Genomic DNA, 22,357 nt, shown 5'->3' with positions numbered 1-22,357 from the left:
GGACCTGGTGAATGACCTGCAGAGAGCTGGGACCAAAGTAACAAAGGTCACCATCAGTAACACACTACAACGGCAGGGAATCAAATCCCGCAGTGCCAGACGTGTTCCGCTGCTGAAGCCAGTGCATGTCCAGGCCCGTCTGAAGTTTGCCAGAGAGCACATGGATGATACAGCAGAGGATTGGGAGAATGTCATGTGGTCAGATGAAACCAAAGTAGAACTTTTTGGTATAAACTCAACTCGTCGTGTTTGGAGGAAGAAGAATACTGAGTTGCATCCCAAGAACACCATACCTACTGTGAAGCATGGGGGTGGAAACATCATGCTATGGGGCTGTTTTTCTGCCAAGGGGACAGGACGACTGATCCGTGTTAAGGACAGAATGAATGGGGCCATGTATCGTGAGATTTTGAGCCAAAACCTCCTTCCATCAGTGAGAACTTTGAAGATGAAACGAGGCTGGGTCTTCCAACATGACAATGATCCAAAACACACCGCCCGGGCAACAAAGGAGTGGCTCCGTAAGAAGCATTTGAAAGTCCTGGAGTGGCCTAGCCAGTCTCCAGACCTCAACCCCATAGAAAATCTGTGGCGGGAGTTGAAAGTCCGTGTTGCTCGGCGACAGCCCCAAAACATCACTGCTCTCGAGAAGATCTGCATGGAGGAATGGGTCAAAATACCAGCTACTGTGTGTGCAAACCTGGTAAAGACCTATAGTAAACGTTTGACCTCTGTTATTGCCAACAAAGGTTATGTTACAAAGTATTGAGTTGTATTTTTGTTATTGACCAAATACTTATTTTCCACCCTGATTTACCAATAAATTCTTTACAAATCCTACCATGTGGATTCATGGATTTTTCTTTCACATTCTGTCTCTCACAGTTGAAGTGTACCTCTGGTGCAAATTACTGACCTCTGTCATCATTTTAGGTGGGGGAACTTGCACAATCGGTGGCTGACTAAATACTTTTTTGCCCCACTGTACATCTTAAAGTGGAGCAGCAGCCTCTCCTCCCACAGAGGCAGCCAGCAGAAGTCCTGCATAACTCCACCTCATCCACAAGTTCCCAGCCGCTCTGTTCGTCCTACAGAACCACAGCACGGCTGGATGAAGATCAAACTAAAACTCTATTTGCTTTACGTTTGTTGGTCTGTATTTGCCGGGGACGATGTAGAGCAGGCAGGAAGACGACGTGGGGCACACTCAAACTTTTACTACAAATGATACTGTAATTATAAAATATCATTCGGCTAGTGTATACAAATAATTCAAACTGTGCTGTCGATGTACCGGGCTGCATGGGCATCGATCACATCTGAACTCGAGAAGAAATCGAGCGCTGACCCTTCATGTGGTACCTGTGTTGAATGGACTGGAGGAGCAGGACGATGAGGAGCAGCTCTTGCCGGTGCTTCCGGTCTTCTTGCTCCGATGACTGTGACCGTGCGAGCTCAGCTTCTTGGACTTTCCCTCGCCGTCCTTGCTGCTGTGGTGACTTGAGGAAATCTGTCCCAACACAGACGGGTCAAAACCATTAAAGCACTGACTGAGACATCGCAGCGTCTCTCAATCACTGTGTGGTGTCCTCGGATACCTTTTCTATGCCGCTGGATGTCACAGCGGAGCTCAGGTTGTCGCTCGACTTTTTGTGGCGCTCCTTTTGCCGAATCTTGTCTTTATGACTCTGAAAAAAACAACAACACACACATACAAATACACAAGCTTGAGCCTAGAATCAAGGCTGCAGAGTCAACACTGGCACATTACACAAACGCAGCGAGTGGAATATAAGCGAATCACATTTGCTACAGTCAACCAGCTTCAACAACAATGTCTGCAGGGATACGCTAACAGCACAGTCAAATCCGTTTGTGCATCACTGTAACTGCATTTGATGAAGATTATTCTGAATAAAAGCGTCTGGCTTTCTGTCACAGCAAAAACTACTGATTTATTTTTTTATATCAGAATATCCCAGACAGCCTTTTTTATCATATCAGACTAAAATCAATGATTACAAGCGAGCCTGCGATCAGTATGACTCAGTGCCACTAGCTAAATGATAAGAAATACTGGTCTCTTCTATCTGCTACTGGCTTAAAAGCAGGGTGTTAGATTCAGTTTCACAGTGGGTTATACTGAAAATGGCATCATGTAGCGCCAGACGTTGACTGAAAATATATGCTTCACACAGCCGTCTCACACGCGCTACTGTGTCAGTCTAAAACCTACAACCGAAAAAGTGCAAACAAGTGTATTCCTGCAAAATTCTGTTCATAGCAACAAGACAACCGCACAGCCAACTTTTAACAGCCTGAATCCGCCAGCTGCCGCCAACATCTACGCGACACTAGATCATATATTTAACCAGTCCAAGGTTGCCATAAAACTGAGCTTTCTGCAACAAAACCTGCTTTTACAGCTCAGCTGAGATTTGACTGGAAGAAACACGCTTTTCTTCTTCATCTCTTTTTCAGTTCAACAACTGCGTGAAGCGTCCGCTCCCTGACTGTGGAGCCATATCTCTGCCAGAACATCAAAACGATAACAACGATGACATTCTTTGAAGACCGGAATTGTCTGGTGGCGAAAAAATATGCGGGTCTCTTTTTACACTTGACAAAGAGCTGCTCAGCTGGAACCGTGTGCCGTCAGCACTATCTTTCCTGTCTGCTGAATTCTCTGCTAGCTAGTCTGTTAGCTTGCAGGGGCTTTGAAGGTGCACCTGTCTGCTTAGTTTTGCATGCGTGTGATGGGGTCACGTGCACGTGAGCACCGCACCTTCACAGAGTTAACTCGGCCCAGAGAGATCATGATGTTATTTCATGATATGTATTTTATAATATGGTTTTTTATGTCTTTATGACCAGAGGCAGGGTACGCCTAAATGCGTTAGCTTTTGTTTAGCCAGGCTGTACCTCCAGGTATCTCTCTGAGCTCATAGTTTGTATTCAGATTAGAGTTTGACGTCAAGGGGTCGAGCTTATCACTGCCTGAAATGATGACACCCGGAAATCGGGAGTGATGACTGAACGTTCCCCAGGAGCCAACAGATGGAAGCTGTGAGGTTGAAAGCGTAGGACAACTGGTGTGTCTGGTGTATGTCTGTGTGAGGCGTGCTTACACAGTGTAGCTCAGCTTGCTCACGCCCATGCAATAAAATCTAAATTAGCTCTCTGCTTATTTGATGATTTTATCAGGAAGAAAATGCATTAAAATTCATCCTTTTCTTCTTTGCCAATTCTGCTGTTATTCAATCGTTTCAAAATAAAAGAGTCTGTGTGCCAAGCTGGTCTGGATCAGACTGGCTGGTCTTATTAATCTGACGATGAATAGACAAAGTCTATTTTTAACTCTTACTTTTGGTTTTGTAGTGTACAGTTATCCACTAATATTAGCAAGCTGCAGACACAAACTGCGCAAATACATCCTGTTAATCCTGTTAATTAGTGCTACAAAATTATTAAATCCTAGCATTTCCCAGTTCCAAACAGTAAAACCTTATTATTTGTCTGATAATTCAATAAAATGCTCCAAAATGATTTCTTTCTAATCACAATCACAACAACATGTCACCTAAAGTCACTTCATATTGTAAAAAGACCCTATAGTAATACAGGGAATACCACAGCAATAGATGACCCCCTATGAGCAAGCACTTGGCAATAGTGGGGAGGAAAAACGCCCTTTCAACAGGAAGGAACATCTGGGTGACGTAAGCTCGGGGAAGGGCAGCCATCGACCAAACGATGCCAACAGAACAAAAATAGTCAGCAGGTGTCTAGTTAGCGGCTCTAGTTAGCTGAGGTGAGGCCTAGCTTGCAGCCAGCGCCTACATGGCGCCTGACTGGTTGTGCCACAATTTTCTCCAGCTAAACAAAAACAAAACTGAGGTAATAGTCTTTGGCGCCAAAGAAAAACGATTACAGGTCACCAGAGAACTTCAATCTATACATCTAAAAACCACAAACCAGGCGAGAAATTTGGGTGTAGTGACGGATGCAGACCTAAACTTAGAAAAACACATTAAGACAATAACAAAGTCAGCTTACTATCACCTCAAGAATATATCAAGGATAAAAGATCTGATGTCTCAACAGGACCTGGAAAAACTAGTCCATGCATTCATCTTTAGTAGGCTTGATTACTGTAACAGCATCTTTACAGGTCTGCCTAAAAAATCTGTCAGACATCTGCTGCTCGAGTCCTCACTAAGACCAAAAAAGTGGACCACATCAGTCCAGCTCTGAGGTCTTTACACTGGCTGCCTGTCCGTCAGAGGATAGACTTTAAAGTTCTGATGCTGGTCTATAAAGCTCTGAATGGTTTAGGACCAAAATACATCAATGACCTCCTGACCCAGTATGAACCATCCAGATCCCTCAGGTCATCTGGATCCGGTCTTTTATCAGTTCCCAGAGTCAGAACCAGACACGGAGAAGCAGCATTCAGCTTTTATGCTCCTTATATCTGGAACAAACTCCCAGAAAGCCTCAGATCAGCTGAAACACTCAGTTTATTTAAATCCAGGTTGAAGACTCACCTGTTCTCAGCTGCATTTGAGCTTAAATTTCAAAACTTACATTTAACTACTGATTTTATCTACTGTTCTGGTTTTATCTGTTTTGATTTTATATACTGTTGTTTGTTTGTTTGTTAATTAGTTAGTTTGTTTATTTGCTTGTTTTATTCAATTTTAAATCATGCTTTTTATTTGTTCTTGTTTCTAATGTCTCTGTAAAGCACTTTGAATCACCTTGTTGTTGAATTGTGCTATACAAATAAACTTGCCTTGCCTTGCCTTACATCTGACTGAGTCCCTTTTTTAACAGCCTCAAGTGGACATTAGAGGAACTGCAGCTTTTGGTAGTTTTCAGCTCTGGAGACTGCCTTCTGATCTGACCACAGCTGTGCTTACCTTCCTCTGTCTGTGGTGGTGGTGCTGTTTTTCCTGTGACGGAGAGCTGGAGCGCCCCCTGGAATGACTGAAGGAGCTACTTGTATTTTCACTAGAACGCAACTTCTTCTGCTGTAAAGTCCAAAAGAAGGAACAGCAAACAAAAAGTTAACAGCTGCTAATTTCAAAGCAACAGTTTGACATTTAAAAGGTTCTCTACAAGCACTTCCAATGACTTAACAGGAGGTTTATCTCCTGAATTATTTATTTTGGTTGGGCGTATTCCAAGAATCATTTAGCTGCCTTGAGCTGAGTTAGAGGAAAAAAACAGCCGGGCACAGAAGCCCTTATCAATCATGTTAGCTGTTAACTGTGCAGTGCAGTAAGAAAGGCTTTTCTGGGGTACAATGTCATTGTGTTCTTTACCATTTTGTTGTAGTGATGCTTGCAGTAGCCACAATACTTCACGTTATCAGCTTCTGGTCCTTCCTCCTCACACAGCAGACCAGCCATCTGAGCACTACAGCGCAGGGTGTCGGAGGGTCGGAAAGGAGATGAAACACGAGAGCCAAGTTAGCACACGTGCACGGACTGAGACGGCAACACCTGGCCGAGTCACCTGAGAGCTTCAGTCACCGATCGTCGCCAGATTGATCGAATGTCACATTAAAATCTGAGCCTGTCAGTGTCTCGGGATTTACTTCTAAATAAATCATCTTTCTCTTGTAGTAGGAAACAAAATAAAGGCAAAAAGCAAGATGAGCAGCATGAAAGGTAAAAGACTGTAAATGAAGAAAAACCAACTGTAGCCCAGAATGTCTGTGTGAGTAAACTAAGGCTGTAGCCAAATACACATAACATATGAGCACGTATTCAATCTTGGCAATTGGAGACGGAATTTCTTTTCTATTCTTGGCCTTATTTTCAAAAATGATATGACACAGGAAACAAGACAAACGTTAACCTGCTTCGATTAGCACACAAAGTAATCACCATTCATGATATCCAAGTTAGGGTGTGAGGCGGGGTCCCTGCGAACGGGTTGCTAACGCAGACAGACGACCATTCACACTCACGTCATTCCTATGGCCAATTTAGCGTCACCAGCTAATATGCATCTCTCTGGACTGTGGAAAGAAGCTTGAGTGCCCAAAAAGGCTAGGACCTCCTTGGTGTTTGCCAACCATCACAGTCCTGCCCACAATATTAATCATATGCTGAGCAAAAAAAAGTGCCACCAGTGGAGATGTGCCCTAAACTTGCATTCTTTCTAACGGGCAGCAGGGGGCGACCCTTCAGCCTGCAAAAAAAGAGTCCAGTGGTGCAAAGTCTATGAAGAGATTACTCGGTGGATCGCCTGATCTGTGACTTCAATAAAGACTTTACTGATGACTTTATGGTCTCACCTGATAGTTTTAGGTCGTATTGAAAATAACACAGTGCTGTTTTTTATGATTTCTTTTTTAAACTTCGTCATAGTTTTTTCAGGTTGTTTCTTTTCCAGGTTTAAACATGGTTAACGGGAACAGTCGGCTAACTAAAAATAACCCTTAATAAAAGTTTTTGCCCTTGAACTGCTTCTTATCACACTCGGTCCTCACGCACTGTTCATTCATGTTGATGTCCCCACACTTTCACATAGGCGCACACACACACACACACACACACACACAATTTAACACTGACCAGGTGACGTGGAACGCTTGTCTGCAGCCCTGTCTGTTGCAGGTCATGCAAGCGCCGCAGGCGGCCTTGCTCTCCCTCCCGTGGTCCTCGCAGATATAACAAGTCTGTTGAAAGAGCACAAACGGAGAGTACAGGAGATGCAGGGACTCAAACACATCAGTCATCATTATTATTATCAACAACAGGTGCCGGGATTGCTTTTCCATCTGTCGCACGAGCAAAGCAAGCCGTCCCGTCTGACGGCCATTAAAATGAACTATTGTGATTGCGGCGCAGCAGAGATGAAACACTCCTCGACTCGAGTCCAGCTGCAGCTGCAGTGCAGATGATTAGGAAGTTTTTCTTGTCAAGACAACAGATGAGGTTTTCAAACAGAGCACAGCTTCTACAGAGAAACTGTTGACCAGATGTTTGGGGATGTTGTAAAGAAAGTTGACACAGATCGGCCTGCAAACTGCTCTGAATCTGCTTCGAAACAGACGCTACGCTTGGAGTTTTCAGCCTCCCGTTAATCTTTTTCTTTGCACCAAAGTGAGGTGGTTTCTAACGAACTTCAGGGTGCCACGGAGCATACGCTGACACGACAAAAGACTCATATCAGCCCGTCTCCAAAAGACATGTAAGCATACACACTCGAGCCCCCGAAAGCAAACAATCGCATGCACGAACACACACGCCGCTTTTGTACTTCTTGTTCAGCTTTCCTCAGCGAGCAGGCCCGACTGGTGGGGGGTAGAAGAGGCCTAGCAACAGGTGCGGGACAAAGGAACAGCAGGCTCTTTACCTTTTCACTTCGGCCCTCTCTGTTTCACCTTTTTCTCTCCCTTTCTCCTTCTCTCCATATCCTACTCAGCTCTCTGTTTCCCTTCAGAGGATGTCTGCTGTGCAATGAAAGGCCGGAGACATAACTGCACCGGGCATGTAAAAGGAAGAGTGGCTTCTCGAGTTTTCAGTGTCCATTGTAACGTTGTCTAGGAATGCGGGCAGCAAAGTCTGAATGAATGGCCCTGACGGGGGAAGGCTGCATGCAATTTACTGTAGCTGACACAGTAATATGAAACCGGGCCCTCAAACACTCACACATGTACATTTATATGCAGGCATGCACACACACACACACAGAGCATCTAAACGACGCACAATGCAAGATGCTCAGTCCATGAATCAAATATTGATTTCTTTGTAATGTGCTTTGCTTTGAAAGGCTTGCTCTGCTGCACACACTGCAGATGTCTTCTGAACAGTTTTTGTAACTTTGAAAACAACTGCAGTGTTGTGCAATCAAACAACCAAGATGTGATACAAGTTCAGACTTTCATCTTTAATTCAAGGAAGTTAACAAAAGTATTGCATAAGCTCTTGAGGAATTGCATACATTTTTATTGACATTCATCAATTTTCAGAGGATCAAAATTAATTGGACAAATGACAAATTTACAAGTGTTGCAGCTGTTCATTGATCCAGCGAAACGTGGCTGCAAGTAAAGGAGGCCCTGAAAAATAAACCTATCTAAGAGGTAGCAAAAGCTTTAGGAGTGGTCAAAGCAACAATCTGGTGCTTTCTTATTAAAACAGGAATGCAATGGCCAGCTCAGCAACACCAAACAGCCTGAAAGACCACAGAAGACTAAAGTGGACAAGAAAAACTTCAGACCAAGTCAAGAGCAGGAAGGCCAGATTAAATTTCCCAGGAAACATCTGAAAGAGCCGGCACAGTTCTGGAAAAGTTCTTTGGACACATGAAACCAAGAAGAACTTGTACCAGAACGATGGGAGGAGAAAAGAACTCAGAAAGAGAGAAACAGCTCATGATCTGAAGCATATCACATCATCTGTCAAACACGATGGCGGCAGTGTTATGACACTGGCACGTACGGCTGCCAGTGGAACCGGGTCACGGGTGTTTATTAATGACGTGACTGCTGATAGAAGCAGCAGGGTGACGTGAAGCGTACAGGGCTGCACTCTCTGCTCAGAAAGCACTTTGCAAAGAAAGCAAAATGCAAAAGCAACTCAAGAAATGGGTCATTCTTTGATGGCCAAGTCAGCCACCTGATCTTAACCCAGCAGAGCAGCTTTCCATTTACTGAAGGTAAAACTGAAGCAGAGAGACCCACAAGCAAGCAGCAAGTGAAGGTGGCTGCAGTAAAGGCCTAGCAGAATACCTCAAGGATGTCCACGGATTACACACTTTCATCCAAGTGTAAAAAATTATGCAAAATATTTGCAACAGCCCTTAATGTGAAGATGAAGGTCTGCACTTTAATCACATACACCACTGTGGTGGTGCACAGGGCCAAAGATCCCTTCACTTTTACTTTTGTCTCAATTTTCCATTTGAAAATATAATTTAACTTCAAAGGCAAGTTTATTCTTTTTAATGAATCCACAAAGCCAGTGAGTAACTGGCTTCCTGTAATCCTGTAATATTCCTGTAATCCTCAATACGGACCAAAAGACCCGATTATGGTTTCTGCCAGTATCGGGAAGCCCTAATAAGAGAGTAAAGTTACCAGAGAGCTGATGCATGTTGAAGCTGTACACGCCTGAAACTAGTCTGTGGTTAAACTGTTTGTGTGCAAAGTAAAAAAGAAAGAAAAACATCATTAGCAGAAAATTTCAAAAGCTAGCGTGAGTCTATGTGTGACACGTCCTCTTATCTTTGAATCTTAACAGCCGATCTGCAGCATTCATTAATTATACATGAAGAACACAGAAAACAAACCTGAGCCGAGTAAAGCAAAACTACCATCACTCTTTCTGTGGTAAGAGATATTTAACAATATAAAACGATGCAAAAAGAAAACACTTTAAACATCCATCTTCATTCAACAAAGGATGAAGATGTCAAAAAGCACCACTGACACCAGGCTCCACCCTCCCTGCACTTTCTGTTCCCTTTTAGACTCATCTTCACTACCTTGCAGCTTCAGCGTTACACCCGCCCCCCTCTCAGTCACACACACTATCTTTAATTCCTCTCCTCTCCACTGCACACCTCCAACAGCTCCCTACAGTCATTACAGGTCACAGTGTCATCTGCAAACATTGTAGTTCACAGAGACAACACTCCTACAACAGACGACTGTTTGGGCTATTAATGTATCACTACTGAAACACTGTAACAACTGTGAGGCATGAAACAGCAGTGCAGAGTGACATCAGCACACAATCACAGTTTACATCTTTCACATACCGCAAAGAGCGATTTAACCCATTCATTAACTAATCAGCGGACAAACAGGCACAGATATCAGCTAAACAGGTACAACTACTTTGTATATAAATAAAACTGCTACTTTGTAACAGCCTGATTGTTTCTTTTTTACCTTTTTTAACTTCTAAATACTGAAAACAACTTCTAAGTATGTTTTCAAGCTTTTTTTAATGTGTGAAACAGTCAGCTAATAAGACTGATCAGATAAAGAAGCTCCTTTCACGAGCTTGTAATAAGCAGAGGAAACGTTTTGCCTTCAAAAGTATAAGACAAACTTTTATGTTTTCACTTTATATTTACTCTGCTATAATCTTGGAGTACTTAGTTGACTTAGATGCCAAAAGTATGAATGAAATGAAATGAAAATGTGCTGTCAGAATTAAAAATGGTGGCCTCACATTCAAAATGACCTTTCTGTGTGACTCAGCATCCGGCGCTGTCGCTGCTCGTCGTCTCTCAAACCCGGGCTTTAAATTTTAAATCTGTAAATGATTCGACTGCATTCTGTTTGTCTTTGCGTAACAGTTTTGAAAACAGGAGAGCGGCTCGGCAATCTAACACGTTTTTCATTTTCTATTTAAAATTATTAAATGTATTTTTTTTTTTTAAATCCTTGAATTAAAGCTTATTGAAGAATATTTTTTAATTATTCACATTTTTTTAATTGGTAAAAGTTCAAACCATGAGAAGCTTTTCGTGTTCTTTTTCTATCATCAGTCAAAACTCCAAGAGGAATAAATACTTTTTGATGTGAAAACCAGAAAAACTTTACTTTCACAAATCACTTCAGGGTATTTTTGAATCTTTGCACTTATGGTAAATGTGCTTTGCTGTTTACTAAACATGCCACATCTACTACAGCTCGAAATCTCCCACATTTCCCAGAAAGGCTTTCAGCAGCCTCCAGAGAACAGGCGTGACCTTGCCACGCTGAGCTCCGGGTTAGTACAGGACGTGTAGGTGGAGAGAAGAACGGGGATGTGAAGCAAAACTGGTTTTCCCGTTAAGGAGGAAAGCAGTCGTGCAGTCTCCCACGTGTCGTCTGCTGCATTGCATCATGACTCGTCGAACTTGGTGCTGAGGACGGAGATGACACTTTTTCTCTTTTCCCTCTGTGTGACTGCTCATTCTGAAAGTACTCTCTATGTTTTTGATGACTGCTGACACACCGTGTGACACATGTTGCATAACCTGTTTAGCAGCGTTTCATATATGTAAACACGGATGCAGCTTTCTGTGTATTTATACATTTTACTGTTGAGGATTTTCAGTATTACTGATTACTGGTGCTGACTTCTTCTACCTGTTTAAAGTGTTTGTTTATCAAACGCAGGTTTGTGGGGTCACCTTGTGCCAGTTTCAGGGGTGCGGTGCAGGTGTGCAGCTTTACACGTTATCATAGGTAAGAGGATGTGTTTACATTTTTCTCTGTGATCGGATGAGAAGCTGGAGACCCTAAATCAAACTGTATCAGAAAACCTTTTAAATCTTATTTTGGGTTATTGACAAACTTTTGTTTGTTTGTTTTAATTAAAATTTGCCTGGTGATACAGGTTTTAGATCCTGGTAACAATGGAAATTATTAGTTATTCTCTCCATTAATTTAGATTGGAGCTTTGGGGATTACAAATTACTTCATATGCAGAGGTAAAAAAAACCTCGTTTAAATCTTTAAATCAGCAAACACTTGCTGATGGGGCTCTGGGATTGCTTTGTATTAACCTCCTAAGACCTGAACTCTTTCATGGCATGCATTTGTAATTTCTCTTTGCTATTTGGGCTGATTGGGACCTGATTGATGTAAAAACAAAGAATTATCTTTTTACCTGATTTTACCCTACAAGAGCCTCATATCCACGTATGAGGACATTCGTTTTAAATTTTGTTAGAACAATGGCAGGAATAGCTCAGTAGGTAGGGTGGTTGCCCCATGATCGGAAGGTTGGGGGTTCGACTTCACTCAACGGCTACCCTGAGATACCCCTGAGCAAGGTATCGTCCCTACACACTGCTCCCCGGGCGCTGCACTGGTGGCTGCCCACTGCTTCACTGGGTGAATGGGTTAAATGCAGAGGAACTATTTCCCTATGGGGACTAACATGCACACTTTACTTTACACTTTTTTTTTTGGCAGTATAATGTCCTCGTAAGTGGATATCAGGCCTTTGTAGAGCAACATTTAGCATTGTGGTCTGGACAACCCAAAATGTGATGTCCACACACGTGGATGCCAGGTCCTAGGAGGTTAATGTTATGCATTTAACTATGACGTCTGGCCCTTTAGTTGCTTCCCCCGAGAGAAGCCCACCTTCACTGAGCAGCATCTTTTAGCCCCACTGTCATCTGCAGTCTTATTAACTGCTCATCTCGATCTAATCTGGATTAAAGTGGCTTGGATGTTTAAGTTGGACCCATATTTAAATGTGCCTTTCAGTCTCAGACTGAACCTGAAGCTGCGCTTGGTAAGACCCGGTTTTACTGGCAGGATCGGAAAGAAATGGGAGTGGCCCCCCCGGATGACCTTTTCTGTGACGTCTTCTACACCATTTTGGAAACCTTGGATCTGTCGTCTTCTATCAGGGCTGTTCAGACCCAATACAGAAGCTCCTACAGTTTCTAAGCATTTAGATAGTTTTGAACGCTGGGAAAGGTCATGAAGTGTTATTCTCTGCTGATCAAGAACTTGGCTCAGGAAGGTTTTCCAGATCTCAGGAAGAACATGGGAGATGATTTAAGCCTGACATGAGACAAGAGATTGTTAATATAAATATTATTAGCAAAATGAAAATGATCAAGGGATGGATGATGAGACTTTGTTGTTATTCTTAGCTTCTTAGATATTCTTATTTATACTTGGATAAAAAGATATACTGAACTGCTGGTGAACTATAAGAAGGAGAAATTCACTCTATGCCTCAAAGTCAGGTAATAAAATTATCGAGTTTTATTACCTGAAGAGTTCTGGACTAGATTATGTGAAATTAAGATATGCTAAGGATTCATAGGCAGTCCAAGACTATTTGTTTTAGGCGATGAGACAGACTTAGTGGGAGATGACAGAGAGATTAAGCATCTGGTCCAGACTAGCATCGTGGAAGTAGTAGAGGTGGCCAGAGCTGAAGCATTGGAAAAGATGTCAGAGAGGACTTAAAGATGAATAATTATTTTAGAAATGGAACGAATATATTGTTTCCTTTGGAGGACACTTGGTTTGGGGTCGTATGGTGTGAAGAGTTCTTTGTTACCTGTTTAGCTGCAGGTACAAACAACGTAAAAATCCGTGTGCTGAATGTGTTCGCAGCCATTTTTGAGTTATGAACAAGGAAACGATTTTACCGAAGGATTGAAATGTCACCACTTTATAAGAGCACAACAACAACAACACACCCTCACAAACAAACTAACAAACAAACAAACAAACAAATAAATAAACTCCAAAGTAAACCCTTAGTTCTACTTTCAGATTAGGCTTCAAACTTTCCTGTTTGATGAAGCTTATCTTTGGGGCTGGATCTGATCTCTCTGTGCTCCTCTTTTCTCTCGCGCCTCTAACTTCCTGTAGACTAGTCCAACTTTCCCGCTCAAACAGCGTGCATCCCTACCTTGTTGTATCTCTCGTGTGGGACATACTGCAGGATGATAGGCTCCATGGTGAGGACGTTGGCGAACTGCACCTCGGGGATGTAGAGTGCGCACACGACGTGGGCCCAGCCTGATTGGAGGAGAGATTGGCAGCGGATCAACGATATGACAAGACTCGGAATGACTCGAGTGGAAATGCGCACTCGGTTATGCCCTCGGGAAGAGTGAGCGGGAACATGATGATATTTACCTCCGCTGTCTGTCCTCTTGAGGGCGCCATCTTTGTGGGGACACAGCTCACACCTCTGAGGAGACACGGGAGAGAGCGGAGCTTGTTGGAGTGGATATCTGTCTGACCATGACTCCAAACGTTAGGGCAGATACAGGAAACAGTGGGTCAGTCTATTCGATGCAGTTCTAAGCTAACATAATATAGAGGAAGTAACAGTTCAGAGGCTTTATTTTGCGCCTATGACATCAGCTTTTCTGTATATCTCTGCCTCAGTTTATGGCTTTTATTGCGCTTCTTGTAATAAAATGTGTTGTCATCAAGCTTTTTAATTTATAGTTCACTTCATCTGTCGCTACTCAGCTCCACTCTGCAGGCAGCGCATGTGCACGTGAGCTGTAACCACCTCCACACACAGGAGGAGGACAGCTGATAGGTGGGCTCAAGGCTTTATTGTTGGGTCTTTACCTTTGAGTACTGAGCACCTTGAGGCGACCGCTGTTGTGATTTGCGCCATATAAATAAAACTGAATTGAATTGAAAAATTAAGAGTAACATGTTGTCGTGTCCTATGATTTTGCTCACTTTTTTAACAAGCCCTGCCCTTATTTGGTGTCTATATATATGTAAAGAAGGAATCAAACAGCTCTTGCTGTCCACAGACTGTAAAAAGGAGAATCAGGAGAATCCAGAGTCAGCTGATAATTGTGACACATCAAAGTTAAAATCCGTTTTAACTCTTGCAGATGCAAAGACAGTTTCTATTTTATCCTCTACGATCTTCTTCTTTCTCCCCTCGCCAGCCCATCTGGTCATGGCAGATGGCCCCGCCCCTCCCTGAGCCTGGTTCTGTTGGAGGTCTGTTCCTGTCAAAAGGGAGTTCTTCCTTCCCACCGTCGCCAAATGCTGCTCGTACGGGATCATCTGTTAGCTGTGGGGTTTTCGCTCTTATATTATACGGTTGTTACCGTGTAGTATAAAGAACCTTGCTGTGGGAAGTCTTGTGAGTTGATGTTATATGAAAAAAAATGAATTGAAATGAATAGACTAAAATCAGACTAGTCCAAAAAAACCATGAAGGGAGAAAAAGTCCTCACTGAAAGTTATTATTTAATAATAAACACAGTTTCAGTTAATGTGTACATTTCTTTTATGTTCGATTTTACTTAAGAAAGGTAGGAAAGCAATGTTTAAATCACGCCTGAGGCTGCTTCACACATAAACACAGAGGAATCCAGCTTATTCGTTTAACTCAGCTTTAGGGCATCAGTATGGGACAAGCTGGCTCAGTACACCTGAGGCAGACTGCTTGTAGGTGAAGGTGAAGCAGGAATGAATGAATAAATTGTGTCATTCGTGTTGGCGTACTCACCACACGTGCCGCCCGCTCCTGTGACTCACACTTCCGACAGAACCACGGGCCAGTTGGCACCTGCACGATGCCGTAGCATGCTGCGACAAACACACAAGCACGGGAGTGTCAAACTGGACCGGCACGACCCACGGTAACACACCTGTCTTTTAATGTAAACTACAGGTACAAATGAAAACATGCACATTTAATGAGTCATTCATTCATTCACAGGACAGATGTTGAACAGCCCGAGGGTCAACAATTTGTACCTTTAACAGTGTTTAAAAGTTTCACGTTTTCTGGAAATAATATTTCACTTTTTATGATTGAAACGACTTGCCAAGCTCTATAAATACTTTAATAAATACTAGTAAAGCTGGCAGTACCTGTCCAAGAATACTACTCAAGATAATACTGACTTGACACTTGGCACAGCCATCCTGCTTTAACAGATGAATAGAAAATGATTTCAAGCTGATTTTATGTTTTAACTTTTCTCTTTCTAAGTTTAACATCTCTCCCTGTCAGTGGTGAGAGGTGCTGCTGTCATCCTGATCGGATTAACCTTATAATCCTATTTCATTCCACTTTGACATAAAGCTTTAATTTGACTGGGACAGCCCTGAAATCAGCCTCCTGCATCAGCACCTCTCTGGATCAGAATCTTCTGCACTTTTTCAGTTTGGGCACAAATTTCTTTTTGTCTTTTTGGCACATTTGTGCACCAACACCGTCACAGCATCACTGAGATCAGAGGGCTGATCCTCACTCAGAGTAGCCATCCTGCGTGAGGTCCCACTTCAAATCGCTCGAATGCAACAAAGCAAGTGGACACGCGCTGCTGTCCGAACGAACACGGCCTCGCGAACGCGTCGCAGCGTGCCGCACGGTCCGCGACGCACGGACCTCGAGGCGCCATCCGGGCTCGGTGTCACGCCGCTCGGCCCTGCGCGATCAATCAAGTGTGCGGAGAGGAAGCAACAACAGCACGCTTACCTACCCGCCCCTCCCGCACGAACACAGAACACGCACGTAGGCAGGGAGGACCAACGCCTCCGGCCGCAAGCTAGAGCCGCTCCGGCTGCCCGGGAATCACACGCTAACAGCAGCTAATGTTACCTTGGTGAACGGCGACGCTGCAGCCGTGTCCATCACAGTACACCAGCGGATTCTCAGCCCAGCCTCGCTCGTCGGAACACACGCAGCAACCACCGACCATTTCCCGCATGCTGCTCCCATATGAAGAAATAGATTTCCCCTCCCGGCAACGGCTCAGACCCAGGCCAGGCCTGTCAGGCGGTCGTCCCGCATCTTAACGCCGCTCTAGGCATGGTCACGGGCCGCCCACGTCGTGCAGTTTTAGTGCAGCGGAGAGCCGAAATCTCTGCGTTTGTGGTGCTTCTAGTAGATTTTCCGTGATGTCCTCCCCGTCCCATACATAAGTGCGCATGCTCAGATCTTCGCCGGAGTAAAAGTCACAGCAAAGGTAGCAAGTTATTGTTGAGCAGGAAGCGCCTTTTCAGCGCGTGTTTTCAGGCAGTGACGACTCGATTTCCACGAACCCGGGGAGCAGACGCCCGCACGGCCTCCTGCCCCGGTCCACTGTGTTCTTTACACGAACCCCGCGCATCACGTCGGCCCAAACCGCTGTATGCGCCCGGCATCAACCGCGTCTCAACAGCGCCATCTGCAGGACATCTTGGGGGTGGCTAACAGCAGGAATTACAAGCTATTTCACCATCCGGCGTCCGGACCTAAAATAAATAATGAAACATTAATAATAAGATAACAAAAGATGCGAGATTCCCGTGTGACAGCGGCCAAAACAGGTCAACACAATATCATAAAATATTAAAAGACAAAAATGGTCATAATGGGAAAAAACACGCAAAAGAAAGGAGCTCAATTAAATAGAATAAAATATAAACTTTCATTAAAAAAAGGGGAGCTCAATAAGCGCAAACCTACATATAACAAAACAGAAGACAAAGTAAAAAGTCAAGTATAATACAAACAGGAGCTCAGTAAATAAATGTACCATTTGAAATTCATAATGTAATGACAACGTTTTATTTTTGCTCATTTGCTTTTTTAAAAATTATTATTTACTAAAAATGAGTACCAAAATAAATACATAAATAAATAATAACAATAATGGATAATGACAGTAATGACAATTTAATTACTAAATAAACCTGATTACATAGAAATAAAATAAAAAAAGACAGAGAGAGAAACACAAACCCAAATGTTTCATAAACAACGCTAATCACATCTCAGTTTGTAGCTCATCACAACTATTACACAAGTTTAACACTTTGACAGATAAGCATCTACTTTCTGTTATTGGTACCGACCCTGCTTTTCATACGTTCTCTCTCTGACTTCAAACAGCTTCTTTCAAATATTTTTCCATTTCTTTGTTCATTATCAGTTTAGTGCATCGACGAAATCATAAAGATTTAAAAACAGGCAGCATACAAACGGGATTTGCACAAACCTCACCTTCAAACCACCAGTGTGAACCATCAGCGATGTGTGAGGGCTAACACCCTCATTTCCAAGGTTTTACATATCAACACATAAAAAACCCCTCAGATGAACAGCAGCACAGCATATTATTACATGGTATTATTACACACAGCTCTCTGAATTTTAGTTATAAATTGAATTATGTAGACTGGGAAGACTGGCAGGTGTCATCTGCGAATAATGTTTCTCACTCTAGAACGATGGATTTCAATTTATTTGGAGATGGTCTTCGAACTCTTCCCAGACTGATGGATCATTGCTGATGTTTGTCCTCTTTGGCACTGAATTAACACACGGCTGAATGATCTAAAACATCTGCTTTAACACAGGTGTTCATACAAGCACCTGGGTGCTATTCTTAGTTTCCACAGAAATGTCATGTGTTGTTCTTTATCAGAAATGATATTTATCTAATTTTAAGACATGCTAAGGATGAGATTAGTTTTACGTCCTGATATGTAGGATTGGAGCTGAAAGAAGAAGAGGAGGCGTATTTGAAACTTTTACAAGCTCTAACTGGGCTGTTTATGAGTGTGACACCCTGGATTCAGAAAAAATAGTTTGAATCACAAAGACATAAAACACTTTTTCCTTCGGCGGAGCTCATTAGAGGTCACCATATATATCATCTATTCCCAGCATCCTCTTCTGTCATACCAACCCTTCACATGTCCTACATACATCTTCTCTGAGGTCTTTTTTTCCTCCTGCCTGACAGCTTCTACTTCAACATCCTTCATCCAATATATTCATCTCAGCCTTGCTTCCCTAACTTTATTTTCTATTTAAGAAATCTCTATGTGTTTTCCGGGTTTCCCTTAGAGATCCATCGATATCAGTGAATTGAAAATGGCAGCAGTCTCACCATTTGTGGAAAAACTGAAGAGTGTAGCTGAAATCACATTTTTTAAAGATTCGTGCTGTGTGTTCATAATGCTGTTGTGAATGGATGACTCAGGAGACTTTATTCAAAGAAAGAATAAAGACGGGTGGGTTTTTTCCATGCAGGTTGTTATGTAATAGCTTTTGCGGTCTAACCCAGTTGAGATCAAATTGGGCTGTTTTGTGGTCCATGAGCTAAAACGAGACGCATGACGCCCCCGATCTATGGGAGCAAAACTGAAAAGTACTAAACATGTGAAATTTAAATTTGAATCCAGTTTGTCCATCTGAAGCGCCCTGAGGTTTAATGACTCAAACTTTACTGGCTGTCTTTCCACTTACACTAACTCCTGTAATTCAGTCAGCAGATGTCACCAAAAACATCTCATTTTGACTGGTCTTGCGTCATGGATGCTTTATGACTCCTATCTCGTCTGGTTGAGTAATTCTGTCTTTAAGGTGAAAAGGGGACCTCACACACACACACACACACACACACACACACACACACACACACACACACGGGTAGAAGCTATCTCGACTTAAGCCCTATTCCCGTTTTCCCACGTTTCATTTTAGCTCAGACATGATTTTTCAGAAAACATTCATATCTTCCTAGATTGCCATAATCTGACATGTCTTTCAGCCACAATCTTACTCAACACCATCAAACAACTCGGAAGACATATGCTGTTAACTCAGTGTCTTATAATAGGAAAAAGAGAACCAGCGCAGTTGTACTTTTGAAATGGATGACTGGGCTTTTTATACTGACATATGGACACAAAGCTGTGATGACAGTTTGTCTCACAAGTGTCATTTCTCTTCAAACCCAAAGAGAGAAAAGGGAACTGGCGCTGATGGAGAGGACAGATAGCGAGGTGGCAGCTGGATGAAGCTAACACCCTCTGCTGATCTGAAGGCAGCAAGGCGTAGCCGAGTTCCTGCAGTAACATGTGGGGGCGAAGTGCATCCACATTTGCGCGCGCGCACACAGACACACACACAGCCCCTCCTGCACTCATATATTAAGTTAGCTAGTCAGAACTCATTTTGTGTGCTCACCAAAACTTCCCCAATACAAACAGGAAAGACAGATTTAGCTGTCAGAGGAGGCTCCTGAAGTTTGTCACAAAGAAATTCCCACAAATTTCACATACATTTGTTGCACCTTTGAGATCCCATATCAGGGAGCTTTACTGGCACACGTAATTGATTTCTCTCCTTGCTGTGGGTGAAGTGAAATATAAGTGGGAAGTGGGATTTTTTTTAAAATTTGCATATTCTCTCATTCTTTTCTGGCCCAAAAAATGTAAAATTAAACTATTGTTCACTTTGCTTGAAATCCCCTTCACCCTCTGTCCAACAAAACCACTTTCACATAGAAGCTACACGCACAGAAGACCACGTATGACACATTCGCCACATAGACGACATATATGTGAAGAGACATGTGACTCGTTTTTGTATTTTCTCAAGATGGAGTCAGATTAAATCCTGCGATGATCCCGTTACAAACACCACCATCTCCCCTCCATCCATGGATGGAGGGCCAAAACTGCCAAAATCAAAGATAATTAACAAAATAATTACAAACGGCGTCAAAACTTCAGTTAGAGGAGACGAGCAAAAGGGCGGCTTTGATGCATTTGTAGGTGTTTTTTTTTAAGCGAACATCTACATTTGCTTAAAAGTCCTGATGTCATGTTTGCTTCTTTACGCTATGTTTTGATCGTGGCTGATTCTGCATCAATGCACCAGAATCTCTTTAATACATTTAGTGAAATGAGCAAAGGGTTTACTTCCCAAATGATCCTAAACAATACAAGGAGCTGGATTAGCTCAGACCGTCAGTTCTCTAGCTGTTCCTAACTGCAGACTCTGGTGTAGCTCTGGCATCCATCGTGAAAGAAAATATAGAAATAAATGAGGACATAAACAGGAAGGCGAAAGAAAATATACAGAAATACTTTTAGAAATTATATTAAAAAAAACATTCAGAAGCAAATTAAAATAGAAATATTGGGTTGTGTTGTGCAGTCCCCAAAATAAGAAAGGCCTACATTTATTTTCAACACATTCACCACATTAATTGAGCCATTTACTTACATATGTATTTATTTTAACTTTGGCAGCTTCAGCCAGCCATACATTTCATCATTTTCAGAATCTGTCAACACGTACTGCATGGAACAAAGTGATCAGTCTCTTTTTCCCTCCTGATTTAATGGAACCTAGAAGATTTCATCTGCTGCCATACGCATTTTGAGGCCTTTAGCTTGACTTTATACTGAATTTTTATCCACCTTGTTCGATCTCCTTTACCTCTGTCCTCCATACATGTAGTGCAGTTTTGTACTTTCAAGGGTTAAATGTAATGATGGAACCTCTGTCTCACTGTACGGCCTTTTCTGCACAGTGTGAAGGGAACCGGTGCTGTATAAATCAAACAGAAGTGAGAAATGTAATTGAACACTGTGTGTTTTGTGTGACTAAAAGTCTTGTGAAAAACTGTGAAGCAACTTGTGGGGAGCGCTAAATGAGTACAATATCTGGAGTGAGAAGCAGAGTGATGTGTCCTTTGAAGCCGTGAACTACACTCAGAAAACCACAGCTGAGAAAAAAAGAGACATGTGACCTTCGAGATAATAGGATTTTTTTTTCTGCAGTCTTGAATTGCCAAGTGTTTGTCAGAGAAGCTAAAAGTCTTTCGGCGTGGTGCAGCTTGTGTGTGACGAAGGAAGAGCTGTCTTTTATTACTTACATCTTTACACTGATAAAAAACAAAAGCATTTACACAATAAATGTAATAAGTGCTCATATTTTTGGAACATTTGAATTAACATATGGAACTGAGGATTAGGATATACACAGCGGCTACAGCAGGGACCATTGAGTACAAATATATGCATGAAAAAGGAGGTAGAAGTGCTCCTGCATTAACATTTTACAGGCCATCTTTTCAGATGACTACAGTATGACTAAAAACACCCTGAAACCCGTTACACTCGTATAACGTCTCCCTCTCCAACACACACACCCACACACACACACACACACACACACACACACACACACACACACACACACACACACACACACACACACAGGCAGAAAGTGATAGCTACTTCATGAATTCATTTCTGACACTACTTATATGAGTTAATCTGCTGTTTTTCTCATGCAGTGCTGGTGTTGTGCCTGCAGTCTACTTCAACTCTAGGCGGTGCTCGCCACGGGCTATGTGGGAAGAAAACTCGTAACGGTCCCGACTGCGGTGGCCACACACGTTACACTCGAGCGGATCGCGGAAGCCGTGGCACCCCATGTGGATGGTGAACATGACATAGTCCAGGAAGATCACCCTGCAGTGGCCACAGGGGTACACGGCCCCGGGCACGGTCTCCCCGTCAGCTCGCATCACTCGCAAAGCCTCAAGAGGCGACAGGGGGATGGGCTGGGCGTGTGGGTGAGGCATGCCGTTCTGGGAATTCAGCCCCCCAAGCAGGTGGCCTAAGCTGTACATGACAGGCTGGGATATCTGGGTGTTGTCATTGTGGTAAGAGTCCATGCCAAGGGGAGGCTGGGAGGCGTGAGGGATTCCCAGGAGCGGCATGGCCATCTTGTGGCCATTGGTGAGGCCCATGGGAGTGATGTCGCCACGGGCTAACGAGATGGGGTAGGGCCTGTGGGAAGGCGGTTGGTCACCATTGGGGCCTGGGTGGATCGGTTGTTGCTGGTGATGGGCGTCTGGCCCCGGGGAGTCCGACGGAGGATCCTTGACATCAGTTCGGTGGACCAGATCCCTGTTAAAGCTCAGGTCCAGGCACACGCCGTTGTCGCCTAGACGACAAGAAAGAGCTCAGCACGAGGAGACTTTGCAAACCTCATCCAGCAGCACGGGCAGAGAAACAACACAGGAAGCAAGAAGCAGTTAAAACAGATGGAAAAGATTTAGACCCTTGCTGGGTTTC

General features: G+C 43.2%; 2 protein-coding genes across 5 annotated transcripts in view; both read right to left on the bottom strand.

Annotated features, from left to right (window-relative positions):
- Window positions 1-16,604, bottom strand: part of LOC113023581 (protein AF-17) — a 33,062-nt gene extending 16,458 nt beyond the window's left edge. Inside the window, exons 1-9 of one of the 2 annotated variants that reach the window (XM_026169735.1) lie at window positions 16,089-16,603; window positions 14,988-15,067; window positions 13,637-13,691; window positions 13,407-13,516; window positions 6,588-6,691; window positions 5,328-5,421; window positions 4,923-5,033; window positions 1,599-1,688; window positions 1,363-1,510 (exon numbers count right to left, since the gene is read on the bottom strand). In XM_026169735.1, the coding sequence (XP_026025520.1) occupies window positions 1,363-1,510; window positions 1,599-1,688; window positions 4,923-5,033; window positions 5,328-5,421; window positions 6,588-6,691; window positions 13,407-13,516; window positions 13,637-13,691; window positions 14,988-15,067; window positions 16,089-16,197 (901 nt within the window). In that variant the 5' untranslated portion in view covers window positions 16,198-16,603. Of the gene's footprint in view, window positions 1-1,362; window positions 1,511-1,598; window positions 1,689-4,922; window positions 5,034-5,327; window positions 5,422-6,587; window positions 6,692-13,406; window positions 13,517-13,636; window positions 13,692-14,987; window positions 15,068-16,088 lie in introns of both variants that reach the window. The other variant, XM_026169736.1, reaches the window with a different exon arrangement.
- A 3,877-nt stretch (window positions 16,605-20,481) lies between these two features.
- The window catches only part of LOC113023585 (zinc finger protein Aiolos-like), an 82,647-nt gene continuing 80,771 nt past the window's right edge, over window positions 20,482-22,357 (bottom strand). For all 3 annotated transcript variants that reach the window (XM_026169740.1, XM_026169741.1, XM_026169742.1), the window contains one exon: window positions 20,482-22,226. In XM_026169740.1, coding sequence (XP_026025525.1) covers window positions 21,592-22,226 — 635 coding nt within the window. In that variant the 3' untranslated portion in view covers window positions 20,482-21,591. The remainder of the gene's footprint in view (window positions 22,227-22,357) is intronic.

This window comes from Astatotilapia calliptera, chromosome 6 (genome assembly GCF_900246225.1).
Source record: "Astatotilapia calliptera chromosome 6, fAstCal1.2, whole genome shotgun sequence".
Lineage (NCBI taxonomy): Eukaryota > Metazoa > Chordata > Actinopteri > Cichliformes > Cichlidae > Astatotilapia > Astatotilapia calliptera.
The sequence above is the reverse complement of the archived record's forward strand: the minus strand, read 5'-3'. Positions and strand labels throughout refer to the sequence as shown.